This window comes from Aythya ferina (assembly GCF_964211825.1).
Source record: "Aythya ferina genome assembly, contig: HAP1_SCAFFOLD_29, whole genome shotgun sequence".
In the NCBI taxonomy this organism is placed as follows: Eukaryota; Metazoa; Chordata; class Aves; order Anseriformes; family Anatidae; genus Aythya; species Aythya ferina.
Window position 1 is genome coordinate 2,740,815 of NW_028181463.1, and position 21,421 is coordinate 2,762,235.

The window sequence follows — 21,421 nt, forward strand, 5'->3', positions numbered from 1 at the left end:
GGTGACTTGTGTCTGGTTGGCTGAGAGGCCGCAAGGAGCCTGCTGGGTTGGGATGCCTACTTCAGGAGTGGTTTCCACCCTGATGGAGCTTTCTGTGGTAGTAGGAAAGAGCAGGAGAGAAAAACTTGCCACAATGTGTGCCCAGGAATGTTGGCAATGGCCATGAGGACGAAGAAATATCCCTCAAAGGGTCGTGCTGTAGTGCCACAGGTCACCCTCTGATCAGACCATGGCTTTGTGTTTCAAGGAACAGCTGGTGAGGGTTGACGAGACATGGGAGAAAGCAAGGGATGAGAGCAAATTGGTGAACAGAGATGTTTGTCTGCAGACTTCAAGGAAATAGGACAAATTGTGGGACAACGTAGGAAAAGCTACAGAGGAGAAGGCAGAGCGTGCTGGCAAGAATGGAAGGTCCCAACAGCCCTGAAGGTTTTGTCACCTTGGCTAGAGCTTATGAGGACAGATGTTATACTCGTTGCAGTGGGGCCTCATTGATTCCTTGCAACCCTGTGCAGCACCTCAGAGGTGTCATACCAGTGTTCTCATGGCATCACACTGCCCACCACATCCCACAGACCCCAGCAAGACCCTTAAGCCAGATGTGGCAGTGCAGAATCTCCCCTTCCAGAGGCTGGGGCCAGACCTTGGCTCTTCTGCATCACCAAAACCAGCCAAGACATTTCTCAGCACAGTGCTTTGCCTGTCTGCAATCATGGACTCCAATTATCTTCCCTAACAAGGCCCTGGGGAGGCTTTGTTAGTAACAGCCCTCAGTGGGGCCCATTAATACTCCAAGTCACTTCAAGTTTTCCTTCTGACTTTACTTTCTCTAGCAGTTGCAGCATTGTCCTCTCAGTACCTGAACTTCACAGACTCAGCACCAAAATGCACCATGGAACTCATTAAAATGCAGAAACACCTAACATCTCTTTGATAGTTTTCTTCAAGCCTTCATTCCTTTTGCAGCTAATTGCAGAGCTGCAAGATGTAATTAAGGAAGATTTCAAAGAGCAACCAATAAAAAAATTTTCTTGTTTCAAAGGCTGAATTTTGCTGCATTTCAGTTTTGAACATCATTCTCCTATTGCTATTCATCCAGGGTGACTTCTTTGGAGACCTTCATTGGGAGGAAGAGCAGAGTGTGCTGGTCTGACAGCTTGTCCTGGTTTCAGTTAGCACAGAATTAATTTTCTTCCTAGTAGCTGGTGGAATGCTGTGTTTTGGCTTAGAATGAGAAGAGTGCTGATAACACCCCGATGCTTTAATTGTTGCAGAGCAGTGCTTATACTAAGCCAAGGACATCTCAGCCTTTGCTCTGTCCTGCCAACGGGCAGGCTGGGGGGGTGCAGTAAGAGCTGGGAGGGGACAGACCCAGGACAGGTGACCCAAACTAGCCAAAGGGGTATTCCATACCATCTGACGTCATGCTAAACAATATATAGGGGTGGCTAGCCGGGGGGAGGGGGCCGGACTGCTCGGGGTTAGGCTGGGCATCGGTCAGCGGGTGGTGAGCAATTGCATTGTGCATCACTTGTTTGTACATACTATTATTACTTTCGTATTATCACCATTGTATCATCATTATTATTATTGTTATTATTATTTTGTTATTTTTTTTTTTTCCTGTCTTATTAAACTGTCTTTATCTCAACTCACGGGCTTCACTTTCCATTTCTCTCCCCCGTCCCAGAGAGGGAGGGGGGAGGGTGAGCGAACGGCTGCGTGGTGTTTAGCTGCCGGTCGGGTTAAACCACGACAGTCTTTTTGGCGCCCAACGTGGGGCCCGAAAGGTTGAGATAACGGCAGATCTGATCAGAGTGTGTTAAACTAAAATTGGTGTAAGGATTAGACCTGCTTAATAGTCACTTGTCATGATGCTGATTGCTTTAATCACAACTCTGCTGCGCCTGTTTTCCAAATTGAGTATTATAGTACATTATTTTCCGTATTTGCTCTCTGTAGTGTTGTTTCTCCTCTCCGGGCCCTGGTTTCAGACCATTATGGTACTAAGTGTTATAGCAATGGCTTATGAGACGATAAGATATCTGGTCATGACTCTAACTTGGTATTTATACTCAGTAACATCGTGGACTCTGTACTTTGGAAACAGCATCTTGGGAACTATTAGCAATTATACCTATTGTTTTTCTCCATTAGAGAGTCAATCTGTGGAGGGGAAAGGGGAGGATATTTTTCCTTACTTGCTTACTCTCCCTTTCTCCTTCACCACCCCTGTATCCTCCTGGGTCACTCTGCCTTCCTCCTTCACCACCCTCTTATCCCCTGAGCTTGTCCCAATAGCTCTCCAAGATATTGAATATTTCTGGAATACTCAGAATACCATAGTCTTGTTGTTCTGCCTCATGAATGCACTTCAGATTCTGCTTAAAGTTAAACAACTACTTATGAAGCTCATCCGGAGATCTGCCCGGAGGCAGTATAGTTGTGGGTGGCAGGGAGTATGGGTGGATATGGGCAGGCATCTAGAGCAGTTGGCACCCCCAGTGTGTTGGAAATTCACCCCTGAACAATGGCAAAATCCTCAAAAACTGGCAGAATGCTTGAAAAAAAGGTGTAATGATTCTGGCAGTTCCAAAGTAACACAAATCATTGTAACGTGCTGGGGCCTGGCTCATGCCTATCGAGCTGCCATTGATACTGCTGTCAACTTAGTGACAGACCCTGCGGCCACTCCAAACCCTGTGACAGATCCAACGGCCACTGTGACCCCTACGGTGGATTCTGCAGCCGCTCCAGTCCCAGCTCCTGCAGCCGCTCCAGTCCCAGCTCCTGCAGCCGCTCCAGTCCCAGCTCCTGCAGCCGCTCCAGTCCCAGCTCCTGCAGCTGCTCCAGTCCCAGCTCCTGCAACTGCTCCAGTCCCAGCTCCTGAAGCTGCTCCAGCTCCAGCTCCTGAAGCCGCTCCAGCTCCAGCTCCTGCAGCTGCTCCAGTCCCAGTTCCTGCAGTCGCTCCAGTTCCAGCTCCGGCCGCTACTCCAGTCCCAGTTCCTGCAACTGCTCCAGTCCCAGCTCCTGAAGCCGCTCCAGCTCCAGCTCCTACTGCTGCTCCAGTCCCAGCTCCTGCAACTGCTCCAGCTCCAACTCCAGCTCCTGTAGCCGCTACAGCTCCGGTTCCTGCAACTGCTCCAGCTCCTGTAGCCGCTCCAGCTCCTGTGGCCGTGTCAGAGAAACGAGCTGTAGCAGTGCAAGTTGACCCTGCAGAGGGCATTCCAACCCCTGTGGCAGACCCTGTAACAAAGTCAGAGAAACGAGCAGTAGCAGTGCAAGCTGCCCCTGTAGAGAAGGTGAAAATATGGTATAGAAATTCAAGTCGTTTAGAACGCAGAGAGTCTTCTGCCAATCCAGGTAAGGCTTCTGCCAAAACTAAGTATAGAGATGATGAAGATGATGACGACGCTGGGCCGTCAAGGATTCAGGAGGAGGAAGATGAGGATGCCGAAAGAGCAACAGTAACTACCCGAAGCCTAAACGAGCGCGAGCTACGAGATGTGCGAAAAGATTTTGGTCGCTGTATAGGTGAGCAGCTTGTCACCTGGCTGCTCCGGTGCTGGGACTCTGGAGCCAATTGTGTGGAATTAGACGGCAGGGAAGCCAAGCGGCTGGGATCCCTTGCTCGACACGCCGGCATTGACAAAGCAATTGCAGATGGAGCACGACCCACCAGCCTCTGGAGGCGTCTCCTCTCAGCTGTGAGGGAAAGGTATCCCTTCAAGGAAGAACTTTTATGTCTACCAGGCAAGTGGACCACTATGGAGAAGGGAATCCAGTACCTGAGGGAATTAGCCGTACGGGAAGTGATTTATGAGGATCCAGACCTCAAACAAACATCCACAGATCCAGATGAAGTCAAGTGTACACGACCCATGTGGCGGAAGTTTGTACGGAGTGCACCATCATCATATGCCAGCTCCTTGGCAATAATGGCCTGGAAAGAGGATGAGGAACCCACAGTGGGTGAAGCGGCTAAACAACTCCAGCAGTACGAAGAAAGTCTCTCCTCTTCCTTACAGGCCTGCGTCTCAGCTGTGGAGAAACTTTCTGAAAAGGTTCACCAACTTGAAGAGAGATTATTCTCCTTCGCACCTGTACAAAGCAGTGTCTCAGCTATCAGGGGTAGGCGTTCACCCACACAAGGAAGACGATATGGTGGGTACTCACCCCGTGCCACCCTGTGGTTTTACTTACGAGACCATGGAGAGGACATGAGAAAGTGGGATGGAAAATCTACCGCGACCCTAGAGGCACGGGTACGTGAGTTGCAAAAGAAAACAATCAAGAAAAAGGGATTCTCTGAAAAGTTTGCTGCTCCAACTTCCAGCAGACAGTCCTTCAAACACAGAAATGAAGAAGATTCTGACCAGGATTAGGGGGGCCCTGCCTCCAGCCAGGGGGAGGAAAGGGACAATCGAGTTTATTGGACTGTGTGGATTCGATGGCCTGGCACATCACGCGCACAGAAGTATAAGGCTTTAGTAGACACCGGTGCACAATGTACTATAATGCCATCGAGCTATAAAGGACCAGAGCCCATCTATATTTGTGGAGTGACAGGGGGATCTCAGCAGTTGACTGTATTGGAGGCTGAAGTGAGTCTGACTGGGAATGAGTGGGAAAAGCACCGCATTGTGACTGGCCCGGATGCTCCATGTATCCTTGGCATAGACTATCTTAGAAGAGGATATTGCAAGGACCCAAAAGGGTTCCGGTGGGCTTTTGGTATTGCTGCCTTAGAGACAGAGGGCATTAAACAATTCTCTACCTTGCCTGGTCTCTCAGAGGACCCCTCTGTTGTGGGGTTGCTGAGGGTCGAAGAACAGCAAGTGCCAATTGCTACCACAACTGTGCACCGGCGGCAATATCGCACCAACCGAGACTCCCTGATTCCCATCCATAAGCTAATTCGTCAATTGGAGAGCCAAGGAGTGATCAGCAAGACTCATTCACCTTTCAATAGTCCCATATGGCCAGTGCGAAAGTCTAATGGCGAGTGGAGACTAACAGTGGACTATCGCGGCCTGAACGAAGTCACGCCACCACTGAGTGCTGCAGTGCCGGACATGCTGGAACTTCAGTACGAACTTGAATCGAAGGCAGCCAAGTGGTACGCCACAATTGATATCGCTAATGCATTTTTCTCCATCCCTCTAGCAGCAGAGTGCAGGCCACAATTTGCCTTCACTTGGAGGGGAGTCCAATATACTTGGAATAGGCTGCCCCAGGGGTGGAAACACAGCCCTACCATTTGCCATGGGCTGATCCAGTCTGCACTGGAGCAGGGGGAAGCTCCTGAACACCTGCAGTACATCGATGACATTATTGTGTGGGGTGACACAGCAGAGGAAGTTTTCGAGAAAGGGAAGAAAATAGTCCAAATCCTTCTGAAAGCCGGTTTTGCCATAAAACAAAATAAAGTCAAAGGACCTGCACGGGAGATCCAGTTTTTAGGAATAAAATGGCAAGATGGACGTCGTCAAATCCCAATGGATGTGATCAACAAAATAACAGCTATGTCTCCACCAACTAACAAAAAAGAAACACAGACTTTCCTAGGTGTTGTGGGCTTTTGGAGAATGCACATCCCAAATTACAGTCTGATTGTAAACCCACTCTACCAAGTAACTCGTAAGAAGAATGAGTTTGAATGGGGCCCTGAACAACGACAAGCCTTTGAACAAATCAAGCAGGAAATAGTCCATGCAGTAGCCCTTGGGCCAGTTCGAACAGGACCAGATGTAAAGAATGTGCTCTACACTGCAGCCGGGGAGAACGGCCCCACCTGGAGCCTCTGGCAGAAAGAACCTGGGGAAACTCGAGGTCGGCCTCTGGGGTTTTGGAGTCGGGGATACAGAGGATCTGAGGCCCGCTATACTCCAACTGAAAAGGAGATATTGGCAGCATATGAAGGAGTTCGATCTGCTTCGGAGGTGGTCGGTACTGAAGCGCAGCTCCTCCTAGCACCCCGATTACCGGTACTAGGCTGGATGTTCAAGGGAAGGGTCCCCTCTACGCATCATGCAACTGATGCTACATGGAGCAAGTGGGTTGCACTGATTACTCAGCGGGCTCGAATAGGAAACCCCAGTCGCCCAGGAATATTGGAAGTGATCATGGACTGGCCAGAAGGCAAATACTTTGGGATATCATCAGAGGAGGAGGTGGGTCGTGCTGAAGAAGCCCCACTGTACAACCAGTTGCCAGAGAATGAAAAGAAATATGCCCTGTTCACTGATGGGTCCTGTCGTATTGTGGGGAAGCATCGGAGATGGAAGGCTGCTGTATGGAGTCCTACGCGACGAGTTGCAGAAGCTGCTGAGGGAGAAGGTGAATCGAGTCAGTTTGCAGAAGTGAAAGCCATTCAGCTGGCTTTAGACATTGCTGAACGAGAAAAATGGCCAGTTCTCTATCTCTACACCGATTCATGGATGGTAGCAAATGCCCTGTGGGGATGGTTACAGCAATGGAAGCAAAACAACTGGCAGCGTAGGGGCAAACCTATCTGGGCTGCTGCATTGTGGCAAGATATTGCTGCTCGGGTAGAGAACCTGGCTGTGAAAGTACGCCACGTAGATGCTCATGTGCCCAAGAATCGGGCTACTGAAGAACATCAAAACAACCAGCAGGTGGATCAGGCTGCTAAGATTGAAGTAGCTCAGGTGGACCTGGATTGGCAGCATAAAGGTGAATTATTTATAGCCCGATGGGCCCATGACACCTCAGGCCATCAAGGTAGAGATGCAACATACAGATGGGCTCGTGATCGAGGGGTGGACTTGACCATGGACGCTATAGCACAGGTTATTCATGACTGTGAAACATGTGCTGCAATCAAGCAAGCCAAACGGTCAAAGCCTCTTTGGTATGGAGGACGATGGCTGAAATATAAATATGGAGAGGCCTGGCAGATTGATTACATCACACTCCCTCAAACTCGCAATGGCAAGCGCCACGTACTTACAATGGTGGAAGCAACCACCGGATGGCTGGAAACATATCCTGTGCCTCATGCTACCGCCCGGAACACCATCCTGGGCCTTGAAAAGCAAGTCCTATGGCGACATGGCACCCCAGAAAGAATAGAATCAGACAATGGGACTCACTTCCGAAACAACCTTATAGACACTTGGGCCAAAGAACATGGTATTGAATGGGTGTATCACATCCCCTATCATGCACCAGCCTCCGGGAAAGTTGAACGATACAATGGCCTGTTAAAGACTACCTTGAAAGCAATGGGCGCTGGGACGTTCAAAAACTGGGATACGCATTTGGCAAAGGCCACCTGGTTAGTCAATACTAGGGGATCTACCAACCGAGCTGGACCTGCCCAATCAAACCTGTTACGTACTGTAGATGGGGATAAAGTTCCTGTAGTGCATGTAAAAAATATGCTGGGTAAAACAGTCTGGGCTACTCCTGCCTCAGGAAAAGGCAAACCTATTCGTGGAATTGTTTTCGCTCAGGGACCTGGATATACTTGGTGGGTGATGCAAAAGAACGGAGAGGTCCGGTGTGTACCTCAAGGAGATTTAATACTGGGTGAGAATAGCCCATGAACTGAATTGCACCATGTTAAATAGTATATTATACTGTATGTTATCACTACCATGATTACTATAGGTGACTAATTAGAATGTATGGAAAAGAGTGTAACCTGAGCATGACATAAATGGTATGGAATAAGGGGTGGATAGATGTCCTGGTTTCAGTTAGCACAGAATTAATTTTCTTCCTAGTAGCTGGTGGAATGCTGTGTTTTGGCTTAGAATGAGAAGAGTGCTGATAACACCCCGATGCTTTAATTGTTGCAGAGCAGTGCTTATACTAAGCCAAGGACATCTCAGCCTTTGCTCTGTCCTGCCAACAGGCAGGCTGGGGGTGCAGTAAGAGCTGGGAGGGGACAGACCCAGGACAGGTGACCCAAACTAGCCAAAGGGGTATTCCATACCATCTGACGTCATGCTAAACAATATATAGGGGTGGCTAGCCGGGGGGAGGGGGCCGGACTGCTCGGGGTTAGGCTGGGCATCGGTCAGCGGGTGGTGAGCAATTGCATTGTGCATCACTTGTTTGTACATACTATTATTACTTTCGTATTATCACCATTGTATCATCATTATTATTATTGTTATTATTATTTTGTTATTTTTTTTTCCTGTCTTATTAAACTGTCTTTATCTCAACTCACGGGCTTCACTTTCCATTTCTCTCCCCCGTCCCAGAGAGGGAGGGGGGAGGGTGAGCGAACGGCTGCGTGGTGTTTAGCTGCCGGTCGGGTTAAACCACGACACTTGTGCAAATCATGTGACACTGTGCCACGCGATATCCTTGTCTCTCAATTGGAGGGACATGGATGTGATGGACGGATCACCTGGTGGGTGAGGAATTGGCTGGATGGTCACCCTCAAGGAGCTGGAGTCTACAGCTCAATGTCCAAGTGGAAATCAGTAAAGAGTGCTGTTCCTCAGGGGTCAGTATTGGGACCAGCACTGTTTAACACTTTGTCAGTGACGTGGACAGTGTGACTGAGTGCAATCTCAGCGAGTGTGCTGATGACACCAAGCTGGGTGGTGCAGTCGATACACTGGAGGGAAGGGATGATATGCAGATGGACCCAGACAGGCTTGAGAGATATTCCTGTGTGAACCTGATGAGGTTCACAAAGGCCAAATGCAAGGTTCTGCAGCTGGATTGGAGCATTCCCAAGCACAAATACTAGCTGGGTGGAGCAGCCAATGGATAGGGAGCAGCTCTGAGGAGAAGGACCTGGAGTGCTGGTGGATGAGAAGCTCAACCTGGGCTGAAAATGGGAGTTTGCAGCCCAGAAAGAAAACTGTATTCTGGGCTGCATCAAAGAAGTTTGACCCAAAGCTTGAGAGAGGTGTTTCTCTCCCTCAGCTCTGCTCTTGGGAGACCACTCCTGGGTTACTGCATTCAGCTCTGGGGCCCCAAACTCAAGAAGGACATGGAAGTATTAGAAGGAGTCTAGAAGAGGCCAGAAATATGATAGAGAGGCTGTGGCAATTTTTCCATGAAGACTGGCTGAGAAAGCTGGTTCTCTTCAGCCTGGAGAGACCCTATAGCAGCCTTCCAGTACCTAAAGGGGGGCCTTTAGGTAATGTTTTAAAATCAAGAGAGGGTACTTTAAAATTAATTATAAGGAAGATACTCTTTCCTTTGGGGGTAGTGGTCAATGGAACGGGTTGCCCAGAGAAGATGTGTCAACCCATCCCTAGCCCCTTCGTGGCCAGAAGTCTCCCGTGCCAAACCATGATGGACAACCCCCCTGCAAAGTTGCTGTTTAACCTCATCTTTCCTGCATGGGGCCTCCTCTGTACCACAGAGCCCAGTCCCAGGTCCCACTTTGCCACAAGCACTCTGCAAGGTCGCTACAGGGCCTAACTCTATCATGTCCTGCCCTGGCTCTGCCATCCTGCTGGGCAGGGGAGAGGGTGACAATAGCAAAGGGATGCGTTTGGGTGTGGAATGTGGGGCCTGGCAGAGACAAAGAGTCAAGGGAGAGGACAGGGTGAGGCAGCAAAGGCAACACAAGCTGTGGAGTTGTTGAGGGGCCACATTTGTGCCAGGAGCCTGGGTGGGCAGCAGCTGACAGGAGGCGAGGGTGATACTGTAAAAGCCACTCAAAGTAACTCTCTAAGACTCAAATAGGAGTTTTAGAAAGCAGGCATTCTATTATTGAGATGCTGAATGCACAGGAGATCACTGACCTGGTGTGCTTACAGAACTGTAAGCCCTCCCTCTCTGGGATGGGGGAGAGAAACGGGAAAGTGAAGCCTGTGAGTTCAGATAAAGACAGTTTATTAAGGCAAGAAAATAATAATAACAATTACAATAATAACAATAATGATGATAATAGTACTACTACTAATAATGTGTACAAACAAGTGATGCACAACGCAATTGCTCACCACCCGCTGACCAAAGACCAGCCTAACCCCGAGCAGTCCAGCCCTCCTCCCCATGGTTAGCCACCCCTACGTATTGTTTAGCATGACGTCAGATGGTATGGAATACCCCTTTGGCCAGTTTGGGTCAGTTGTCCTGGGTCTGTCCCCTCCCAGCTCCCACTGCACCCCCAGCCTGCCCGTTGGCAGGACAGAGTGAGAAGCTGAGACGTCCTTGGCTTGGAGTAAGCACTGCTCTGCAACAATTAAACATCAGCGTCTTACCAGCACTCTTCTCATCCTAAGCCAAACCATAGCATTCTACAAGGTACTAGGAAGAAAATTACCTCTGTCCTAACTGAAACCAGGACATATATCCACCCTTTATACCACATAATTTATGTTATGCTAACATTACACTCCCTACCAGACCACGTTCTGCTGCTGGCCATGGCCATGGCTCCAGGGAAGCAGCAGCCCCAACCCGAAGGCAGCAGAGAGGCAGAACCCAATGGGCAGTGAGGGGCAGCCCCGAGGGCCACCGGGGCTGCTCCTGCATGTGGTAGCTTGAGCCCCTCCAGAGGAGATCAGAAGAGAGGGATGCTGACACCAATGAATTTCTGATGGCTTCATTATTGTTTTTATTTGCACTGGAGGACTAGTACTACAGGTAGATTAGATGATTTGGTCAAAGTAAAGAAATTAATTAACAGGCAGGATGTTAAGAATAATATTAGTGAAATAATGATAAAAATGAAATGACACGAATAACAATAATTTGAAATAATTATGATTATATATTATAACTACATTATTGATGCTTAAGAAACATGTATAGGAACAGTCTCCTCACTCCATACTTTAGGTCCTTGTTTCTCAAGCTGTAGATGAGGGGGTTCAGTGCTGGAGGTACCACTGAGTACAGAAATGCCAGCACCAGGTCCAGGGATGGGGAGAAGACAGAGGGGGGCTTCAGGTAAGCAAACATGCCAGTGCTAACCATCAGGGAGACCACAGCCAGGTGAGGGAGGCACGTGGAAAAGGCTTTGTTCTTGCTCTGCTCAGAGGGCATCCTCAGCACTGCCCTGAAGATCTGTACATAGGACAACACAATGAAAACGAAACAACCAAAGCCTAAAAAAACACTAAACACAAGAGACAAAACTTCCCTGAGGTAGGCATGTGAGCAGGAGAGCTTGAGGATCTGGGGGATTTCACAGAAGAACTGGTCCACAACATTGTCGTGGCAGAGGGGAAGGGAAAATGTGTTGGCCGTGTGCAGGACAGCATTGAGAAAGCCACTGCCCCAGGCAGCTGCTGCCATCTGGGCACAAGCTCTGCTGCCCATGAGGCTCCCATAGTGCAGGGGCTTGCAGATGGCAACGTAGCGGTCATAGGCCATGATGGTGAGAAGGGAATACTCTGCTCCAACCAGGAAAACTAAAAGGAAGACCTGTGCAGCACAGCCTTGATAGGAGATGGCCCTGGTGTCCCAGAGAGAATTGGCCATGGCTTTGGGCAGAGTGGTGGAGATGCAGCCCAGGTCGAGGAGGGCGAGGTTGAGGAGGAAGAAGTACATGGGGGTGTGGAGGCGGTGGTCGCAGGCTATGGCTGTGATGATGAGGCCATTGCCCAGGAGGGCAGCCAGGTAGATGCCCAGGAAGAGCGCGGAGTGCAGGAGCTGCAGCTTGCGCGTGTCTGCGAATGGTAGCAGGAGGAACTCGCTCACAGAGCTGATGTTGGGCATTTTCTGACATTCTCTGTTGGAGAGAAAAAGGTAGAACAAAGTTAGAACTGATTTGGATGAGGAAAACCTATTACAAGTCTTAGAGAACCCCCAAACAGAGCCTCTCTCTTTGCAGGAGAATCTTTCTGCAGCTCTCCTGCTTGAGTTGTGGCTGGTGCTGGCTGAGTGGCATGGGGAGCAGGGGCTGCTGTGGGCTGCAGAGGAGTCCTGCCTGCAGCAGGAGGGAAGAAGGAACATGAGGGAAACTCAAGTTCAGTCCACTTGTTAGGTCAATGAGTTTGCAGTGTTTTCTTGCAAACAACACATCTGAATGCAGAGCAGAGCTGCATTTAGAGCAGTGTTTTACTTGCTTTAGTGTTATTCGGTTGCCCCTGTAATGCTTAGGTGAATTATTGGATAGTTGAACTCTGTGACTTTTCATGTGTGCTCCTGGTGAAATCTTGCGGATGCCAGGAGGCAAAAGGACTGTCCCTTGGTGAAGACTGAGCAGAGCAGATCTGAACAGAAGTGAGCTTGGGCACGAGAAGAAATTGGAGACAGCTGAGAGCAGAGAAGCCCAACTCAAAAGGCAGATGGACAGAATCCTCACCTTATTTCTGGGTGTGTGATCAGGATCTCAGCTCTTCCCTCCTATATAGGAGTGCAGAAGCCTCAAACCAGCTTCCCACAGACAGCCATCCAGCAGCACGGACATGGCCTTAGCATGGAGGTGTCTTCTCCTTCAGGCACCTGGATAACACAACGATGCCACGAGAGAGCTGCATCCTGCTGGAGAGCAGCCTGCAGCCAGGAGGATGCCCCACAGACAGAGCTGGATATTCGCAAGCTGGACTGTCCCATATCCCAGCTGCACCCCTGTAGGGTTTGGAGGACGCTTGACCACACCTGTCTTATCTGATCGGGGATAGCAAGGTAATGACACTCCAAGGAGCTTCTGCCAGACTTCCTCACCTCACACTGCAACCCAGCAGGACTCTCAAAGCCTACTGCATTGCCCACTGCCCTCCCAGAAACAACACCCAGCAGGAGACCCTTCCAGGACCTGCAGCTGCATGGCCCTGCAGCCAGGCACTTACCTTGTCAAGGGCTGTGCAGGTTTCTCCTGCAGGCAGCTCTCTGCATCCTCCCACTGCCAACTGCCTTCAGCCACTCTCTCCTTCTCTGCTCTCCCACTGCCAGCTGCAGTCAGAGCCCCCAGCCCTGCTGCGCTGTGCAGAGGAGCTGCTCCTGGGCACAGCTGTCTCTCTGCTTCATGGGACTTTCTCAAATGTGTTTTATCTATCCCACAAGACCAACCCAGCTCAATAACAGCGGCACAGCCCAAGGCATTGGAATCACCCCTCTGGGGGCTTTGCTGATCAGCCCACAAGGAGTCAATTAGGCTCTGGTGCTTTAATGATTAGCTGTCTCCTCAAAAACTTCAGTGGCAAAGACAATAGCCATAGCCATGGACCCAAATATCTCATATCGCAGCTCTGTAGGAAGCTTCCCTGGTTCCTTGTGAGAAGGCACCACTGCTCCTATGGCATCCCTGTGGTGGAAACCTCTCCTGAAGTAGGCATCCCAACCCAGCAGGCTCCTTGAGGCCTGTCAGCCAACCAGACACAAGTCAACTCAGGAGCAGCTTCCAAGCCAGGGGCCTGATGTTGGCCTTGCAGCTTCTTGTGGAGACACAGCCAAGCCTTGTGCCTGCTGCTGCCCACTCATGGACTCAAGCAGAAGGGACAGGACAACCCATATGGGGCCTTCTTTCTGCCTGGGTCCTCCTGGGTCGGGAGGCAGAGGGGATCCCCCAGTCAGCATGCCAAGCAGGTGCCTTCTGCTGGCCTAGCAGGGCCACTGCCAGATGTCAGCCCAAAAGTGCAGATCCCAGGGAGAAGGCAAGGCTGACCTGCCACCTCCAGACACAAGTGACCTCCCAGTCCCTTTCCGTGACACATTCCTGCTGCTGCCCTATCAAGTGCAGAGATAGAGGTGACCTCACAGTCACTGCCACAGGCACATTATTGCTGCTGGGGCAGGAGATGCTGAGGCAGAGCTGAGCTCATCACAGCATTCCCACCCATCTCCTCCTTGCGGCCCACAAGCTGATCAGATCAGGGTGAGCAAAAGACTCAAGATAAAGGGAAGCGACTATAGGCTGTGTTTTGGCTTGAAGGGATACTTTGAGGTCAGGCATAAGAGTAGTGGATTCCTGTCAGGGTATGGAGTAGCATTTAGGTTTGGGGATTAATGACACTGGCTAAAATAGGGGAATGGCTTTACAGGACTGTTTTAAGGCAGCATTACAGCAGAATCAACATTGCCTGAATGTTTGAACCTCACAGAAATCATTAATTTCTGCTGGCCAAACTCCTCTTCCCTCCCTCAAATCTTACATCTCTCCTGGCCAGGCTTCTCCTGACTTCCCATATCAGTCATTTTCTTAGGGACAGCTTTCTGATGGTTTTCATGATCTCAGAGTATCTGTCTCATATCTGTTGGCTACTCCTTTCTTGAGATTGACATGGCACCTAAGTCAGGATGGAAAAGAACACAAAGGCTGTAGGTGAACCCTGCACAATGTGCCCAGCAGCTCTTGTACCACCCCAAAATTTTGTTTCCTGCCTCCAACTTTTGGATACAGAATGCCTTCTGTGCACCCAGGCTATCTTTTTCCAAACCCTCATGCATCGTTCAGTTTGCCCCAAGCGTCTTGGAGGCAGTGGCCCCCTCTGTGTAGAAAACTGAAAGCAGCCCTAAAGGATGACTTCAGGCAAAAGCTGACACCTCTGACATGACAACCCCTACTCCAGACCTCTTCCACTATGGGGCCTACCAGGTACTTAGAAGGAGCCGATCTCAGAAACTGCATGCACAGCAAGTGCCTTCTGCTGCCCTACCATGGACACTGGCAGATGTGAGCCTAAAGGCACAGATCCCAGCCAGGAGTCAAGGGTGACCTGTCAGCTACTTCAGAAAGAGCTCACCTCACAGGCCATTTAACAGCCATTCGCTTCCTGCTGGACTTAGTGTTTCTGACGCACCACTGAGCTTATAATACCACACCTACAAAACACCCCCTTTTTGGGCCAGGACCTGCCCAGGTGGAAGTGATCTGGTTGTGATCCTCCAAGCCCATGGCACACCTGCTGGGCTCCCAGACTCTCTGATGCACAGGAGCCAGTTCCGTGCCAGTCCTGGGAGGTGCTAGGGCAGGAGGGACCTTGCAGGCAATGTTCCAGCCCCATGCCTGTTGGCGGTCTCTCAGCTCCTTGTGCACAGTGAGGATCATGTTTGTATCCAGAAGCCATGAGCCTGTAACTGGCTTAGAAGACACAGGAGAAATGGCCTCCAAGCCCCAGTGCCAGCCCCAGCCCCAGCCCCAGCTGGTGGTGCTGCTCTGCAGAGCGAGGGGGCTGTGGTGTCTGGCGCATGGGGGCACTCTGTAGGGCCATGCTGGGCAGGCTGGGAGGCAGACCCAGCTCATGGGGTCACTGCCATTGCCCCAGGGCTGCAAGGAATCACTCACCAGGCTCCTTTGGTGGGGCTTTTTTGAGCCGTGGGGCTGCAGATCTCTCCTCTGCCTGCTCACACCAGATTGAGCACTTGAGCTCTGGTCAGTCCACCTTGGAGGAGATCCCCCCTTAGGAGGGAAGTGCTGCAGTGGAGGCCAGCTGTGCCACTGCCGTGCCCACTGCCTGTCCCTGCCTGCAGTCCCAGCACAGCCCCACAGCAGCACTGGCACCAAGTGAGAGGAGCAGCCGGGCCTGACCCCACCAGCAGGGCTCAGCAGGAGAGGGCGGCAGTGGCAAGAGAGCAGCTCTGCATGCCCCAAGCGCTGGTGCTCCCTGGCCGTGCTGCTGGGATGGGACTCTTTTCCTCTGCACCCCTGCACATGGGCACTGCCCCTGCAGAGCCAGACCAGGTCTCGGAGGAAGGATATCAGACAAAAAAGCCTATTGAACTTTAACTTCCTTAAGGTTAAATTCACAGAGAGCATGGCTTCACATGCACAGTCTATGAGCTATATTCAACAGGTACACCCATATCATTTTAATGGGTGTTCATTAGCTGAATTGATGTAATAAGAATATGTACAAGCACAACCACAAAAAAAAAAAAAAAAAAAAAAAAAAAAAAAAGCATGTAGAGTGGATATTCGTCCAATTATTGACATTACAAATCAGATGCAGAAGCAGATCCGAAATTTCTTGCATCGAAGACACATCTAGTCATTAATTTCCACAAAGCATGCTTGACCTCTTGGATCATTATGGTACAGATGAGGACGTGCTCTGCTGGAAGTACCACTGAGTACAGAACTGCCTCCACCAGGTCAAGGGATGGGGAGAAGTTGGAGGGAGCTTCAGGCAGGCAACCATGACAGGCCTGAGGGAGACGGACACCATGGCCAGGTGAGGGAGGCACGTGGAAATGGCTTTTTGCCAGCCCTGCTATAGAGACAAGAGGACTGTCACCTAGATGCACTAGTTCTAATCCAAATACACTGCTCCTACCCGTGGCAGCTGGGCTCTTGGCCCTGAGCCCCTCGTGGATGCTGGGTCTGCTCCCCCAGCTCGACAGAAGATGGGAAGAGAAGGATACTGAGACCAATGAATTTCTGCTGAGTTTTTTATTGTTTTATCTATCAAGGAAGCCCAGTTCTATATGTACAATAGATGATGTGGTCAAACCTTACAAAAGATGTAACATTCTGAAAGGTAGAATGAGATTATTAAAAACAAAATGAAATATTGTTCAAATACTAACAGAGAAAAATAATTTAAAAAATGTTGTGTCATTTTGCCAAACACACTTTTATTTCTCTTGGGATTCTTATTAATGACAATGTTATGATAACACTAGTAACGATAAAAATGATATGATATAATGTGAATCAAAATATTTGCATATTATTAAAAATAAATTTTCTGAACACATAATGGATGCTTAAGAAGAATGTATGGAAACAGATTCCTCACTGCATTCTTGAGCTCCTGGTTCCTCATGCTGTAGATGAGGGGGTTCACTGCTGGAGACACCACTGAGTATAAAAATGACACCACCAGGTCCAGGGATGGAGAGGAAATGGAGGGGGGCTTCAGGTAGGAAAATATGCCTGTGCTAATGAAGAGGGAGACCACAGCCAGGTGAGGGAGGCACGTGGAAAAGGCTTTGTGCCGGCCCTGAGAAGAGGGCATCCTCAGCACTGCCCTGAAGATCTGCACATAGGACACCACAATGAAAACAAAACAACCAAATGCTAAAAAGATACTAAACTGAAATGCCCCAAATTCTCTGAGATAGGAATCTGAGCAGAAGAGTTTGAGGATGTGGGGGATTTCACAGAAGAACTGGTCCACAGCATTGCCGTGGCAGAGGGGCAGGGAAAATGTGTTGGCCGTGTGCAGGACAGCATTGAGAAAGCCACTGCCCCAGGCAGCTGCTGCCATCTGGGCACAAGCTCTGCTGCCCACGAGGCTCTCGTAGTGCAGGAGCTTGCAGATGGCTACGTAGCGGTCATAGGCCATGATAGTAAGGTTATAATACTCTGCTGATATGAAGAAGAGAAAGAAAAAGACCTGAGCAGCACATCCTTGATAGGAGATGGCCCTGTTGTCCCAGAGGGCATTGGCCATGGCTTTGGGCAGAGTGGTGGAGATGCAGCCCAGGTCGAGGAGGGCGAGGTTGAGGAGGAAGAAGTACATGGGGGTGTGGAGGCGGTGGTGGCAGGCTACGGCGCTGAGGATGAGGCCGTTGCCCAGGAGGGCAGCCAGGTAGATGCCCAGGAAGAGTGTGAAGTGCAGGAGCTGCAGCTCGCGCGTGTCTGAGAATGCCAGCAGGAGGAACTCAGTGATGTTGCTTCTGTTTGACATTTGCGTTTTTGGGATGTGGTCCTGCACATAGAAGAGGAAGAACAGTAATAACGTACAACAGACTTATCAGAAAAACTCATCCCATTTCTCATCTAATATCACCAGAAAAGTTGCCCACTTCCAGAAAGGTATTTGGTGGTTCCCTTTCTTGAGTTCTTCCTGATGATGCCTGAGGTTATCCCTCGGAGAAGGGGACTCCTCTGTCGACAATGGAAGAGTCAAGTTTGCCCTACAGCCAGAGATAAGGTTGAACATGGGGTAAACTCAGACTCACTTCACTGCTGGTATCAAAGAACCTTGCCCCAGTGTTGCTCCCAGGTCACCCAACTTCAGAGCAGATATATATATATGGATTTTTTTAATTTTTAATTCATAGGGTCAGATTTTTGTTGTTGCTACCCTACCACACCAGCTGAGCTTTTCTAAAACAGAATTCCTGGGCTTTTCTCCTGCACTTAATGGCAAACTTTGTGCATCCTAAGAGAAAAAAGGATTGTCCCTATAGCGTAGTGTGTCCTTTAGTGAGGACAGACAATCCGTCCATCAGTGCTGGTCTCAGCCACCTCGTGTGAGCTGCAGGAAAGTTCTACTCAGAGATTGACCTGAGAAGAACCTGGACACTGCTGAGAGCAGAGGAATCTAGGCTCAAAGTGCACATCTCCAGACCCCTAAACCAGTCCCTGTACTCCCCTTCCTCCAAGCACACCGAGTGCTCACTCCAGGGGCATGTGAAAGCCCCATCCCCAGCCAGCCTGCAAACAAGACCAGCAGCAGCATGGCCAGCTGGAGAAGCCAGGAGGAATGCCAGCGTGCTGCTGCCAGGGGAGGCAAGGTCAGGGAGGGACAGACGGACACTCAGCAGACCCTCCTGTGCTGCAGCTCTGCCTGCAGACGAGGCAGATCATGCTCATTACAGGTGATCTGTGCTCACCTCAAGTCAGCAGAGACCTCCAAAAGACAGGGCACTGGTCACTGGAGAATTTGCAGCTCCAAAAGATCAGCTAGGATAAAACCTGAGAGGACCACAATGATGATGTTGGTGTAGTTTCTGGGCTGAAGTGTCGGAAGGGACTTTATGAAGTTCATTGATTAAATATTGATCTCTCACTGCAATGTTCTAGGAGTCTCAGTCTGCAGTACAAACCTGACCACCTATTACCATGAAACCGGCCTCCGCTCTACCACAGGTATCTGCAAGCACAGGCTACAGAAAAAGTCTTGCCATTCAGGTAGCCCCTGCCTTGGTCTTCCTTTTCAAAAATCCAATCATAAATGCCATTCTCTAAAGCATTTTCTACTCGTTTCTGGAGAAACAGAGAGACCCACCCTGACAGATGCTATCAGCCATCGGATGTGCCAGCTGTAGAAGACCCCTCTGGCAACCCCACTTGCACGTTCCTACTGCCAGAGCCTCACGGTGTCAAGAGCCTGCAGATGTGTCCTGCCACACGCTGCCCTCTGTTGTTGCGCTCCTCAGTGCCTCCAAGCCCTCTCTCCTTCTCTCCTCTCTGTGTGCCAGCTGCGGTCAGAGCCCCCAGCCCTGCTGCACTGTGCAGAGGACCTGCTTCTGGGCACAGCTGTCTCTCTGCAGCACTTGCCAGGAGCTGCCCTTGGGCCCAGGAGCCCGGCCCAGCTCAGCAGCACAGCACCCGACCATGGCATCGCTTGCTCTGTGCCCTTGGGCTCCCTCGAGGTGTCCCCAAGGCCTCAGGGCTGACAGCTCCCCAAGGCAGCAGGGTCTCTGTTGGCGTGTGGTGTCTGAAGCAGACTGAAGTCATCACTGTCTGCTCCTTGATGAATTTGGGAGAGACTGATTTTATGCTCTTAAAGTTTGCTTGTCAAACATGACTACAAATGATTCTCTCCCTTAACTCCTATTGTGTTCCCACTGCATGGCAGGACACTTCAGCCATGACTGCCAGGGATCATTTCACCCCTCTGATTGTGTTCTAACAAAAGAGGGGGGGGGAACTGAATGCTCTAAAAGGTTTTCCAAGAAGGGAATTGGACACTAAGACACCATTCATTGAGTTTCCCTAGCTGTCCATCTGGAAGATCCTCTACCCATACACAAATCTCTTCTTCCTCTCTTGCTTGACCGGCATGGTGACTGGGATGTGGAACACCCTCATCACTGTGCTGGTGCCTGCCAACAAACACCTGCAGATGCCCGTGGCCTTCTTCCTGGGGGAAAGTTGTCCTCCTTGCACAGCTCCAGCACCCTGTGCCAGGTGCTGGCCATCTTCCTGGCTGGGGACAGCACCCCCTTTGCTCACAGAGGTGGCAGCACTCTCAGCTGCACCTTCTGCATTACCGCAGTGCTTCCTGCTTGGGGTCGTGTCCTACGGTCAGCCCTGGGCTGTATGCCATCCCTGTTCTCTGCAAGGCTCAAGAAGTGGAAGGTCTGACTCCAGAAGACAGCTGTACCTGAACCAGGGGAATTTCTCTCATGTACAGGAATTCTTTCTCCTCCTCCCAGCTACAGTTCTGTGGCCCCTGTGTCATAGACACCTCTTGTGTTGTTTTGCCCCATTGCTGGAGCTGTTCTGCAGTGCCACGGTGATACTCTTGGTTTTGCTTTCAAAATTTGCATTTGCATCCAATCTTCCAATTCCTAATCATGCAGATTTCATGTGTGTGTGTCCTGTGTTGGCAGGCCCAAGGCTTTATCCACCTGCTCTTCTGTCCTCACGAGTGTCACTGTTTTCTATGGCACAATCATCATTTTCTGTGTGAAGCACAGAACAGCCCACCTCACAGATCTTAACCAAGCTCTTTCCAAACCTTCATCATCCCCTGGTGAATCCTCAGGTTTCTTAGTGGTGGTGTGGGAAGGGTGAGAGAGGTGCTAGTGGAGATGCTGACATTGTCATAAGACCTATCTCAAATACCTTGGAAAGGACAGATGGATCAAAGACTTTCCTCAGGATTTGGAAAAGGTAGACGTCAAACCCATCTTCTAGTAGAGGGGCAAGCAGAAGGATGATTAAGCCTAACCAAGGAGAAAAGTGCCAGCCTTAGCCTTAGGCCCCAAAGCAGACCTAAACTGAAGTCCTCAAAGCTTGCCCTTATTCTAAACCCTGAGCAGGTTCCTTAGGCACAACACCAAACAATTCCTTGAAGCCCTTGCCATTCCTTTAACCCTGGAATGTGACCTCTTATTCCTAAACATTAACCTGATCATCTAACCCTCAAAGCCCTCCACCCTGCACACAGCACATCTCAGCTTCAACCCCACTCCTACCCCTACCTTGTGTGGCTTTTATGCTTGGGGTAGGGCAGGGACTGTGAGGTCCTGCAGCAGTCCCATGGCATTGGAAGAGGCATGTGCGGTGAAAGGTATGTGATCAGATCACAGTCCACAAGGAAGAGCTGGCTGGGAATGCTGGGATGGGATCAGGTGTGCCTCAGGATGTGCTGGGCCTGCAGGAGGCCCATGGCTGTGAAGAAGGCTGGGAGGCCACTTCTGTCTGTACAGCTGACGGACCAGCTGCAGAAATGTGGCACAGATAGGGACTGTAATGGCCAGAAGCATGCACATGGCATTGAAGATGATGGTGAGGCACCTTCTGTTCTAGTCAGGTGAGAGACCACAGGAAGGCTGATGGGATGGGAGTCATGCTTGAGGTATAGTTTGTGAGAGCATAGAATGAGAGAATGGCTCCTGTTGGAAGGGACCTTAAAGGTCATCTAGTTCCAACTCCCCCGGCCGTAAGCAGGGATGCCTCCTACGAGATCAGGTTGCCCAGGGCCCTTTGCACAGGAATCCCTTCCTCGGTTGCATCAACTACACCTCTCAGCTTGGTGTCATCTGCACACTTGCTGAGGGTGCACTCGACCCCACTGTCTATGTCACTAATAAACATATTAAACCATATGGGTCCGAGGACAGACCC

The 21,421-nt window shown here is 50.3% G+C and overlaps 2 protein-coding genes across 2 annotated transcripts in view; both read right to left on the reverse strand.

Annotated features, from left to right (window-relative positions):
• LOC311428150 (olfactory receptor 14C36-like) overlaps nt 1–11,667 on the reverse strand; it is a gene marked incomplete at both ends in the record, with an annotated part of 45,355 nt that extends 33,688 nt beyond the window's left edge. The window contains one exon of the mRNA XM_084539698.1: nt 11,374–11,667. Coding sequence (XP_084395824.1) covers nt 11,374–11,667 — 294 coding nt within the window. The remainder of the gene's footprint in view (nt 1–11,373) is intronic.
• Nucleotides 11,668–13,059: 1,392 nt separating this feature from the next.
• LOC311428151 (olfactory receptor 14A16-like) lies at nt 13,060–17,525 on the reverse strand (the record flags this gene model as incomplete). Its single annotated transcript, XM_084539699.1, has 2 exons — nt 13,060–13,254; nt 16,632–17,525. 2 exons carry the CDS (start codon nt 17,523–17,525, stop codon nt 13,060–13,062), a joined length of 1,089 nt encoding a protein of 362 aa, XP_084395825.1.
• Between the last annotated feature and the right edge of the window lie 3,896 nt (nt 17,526–21,421).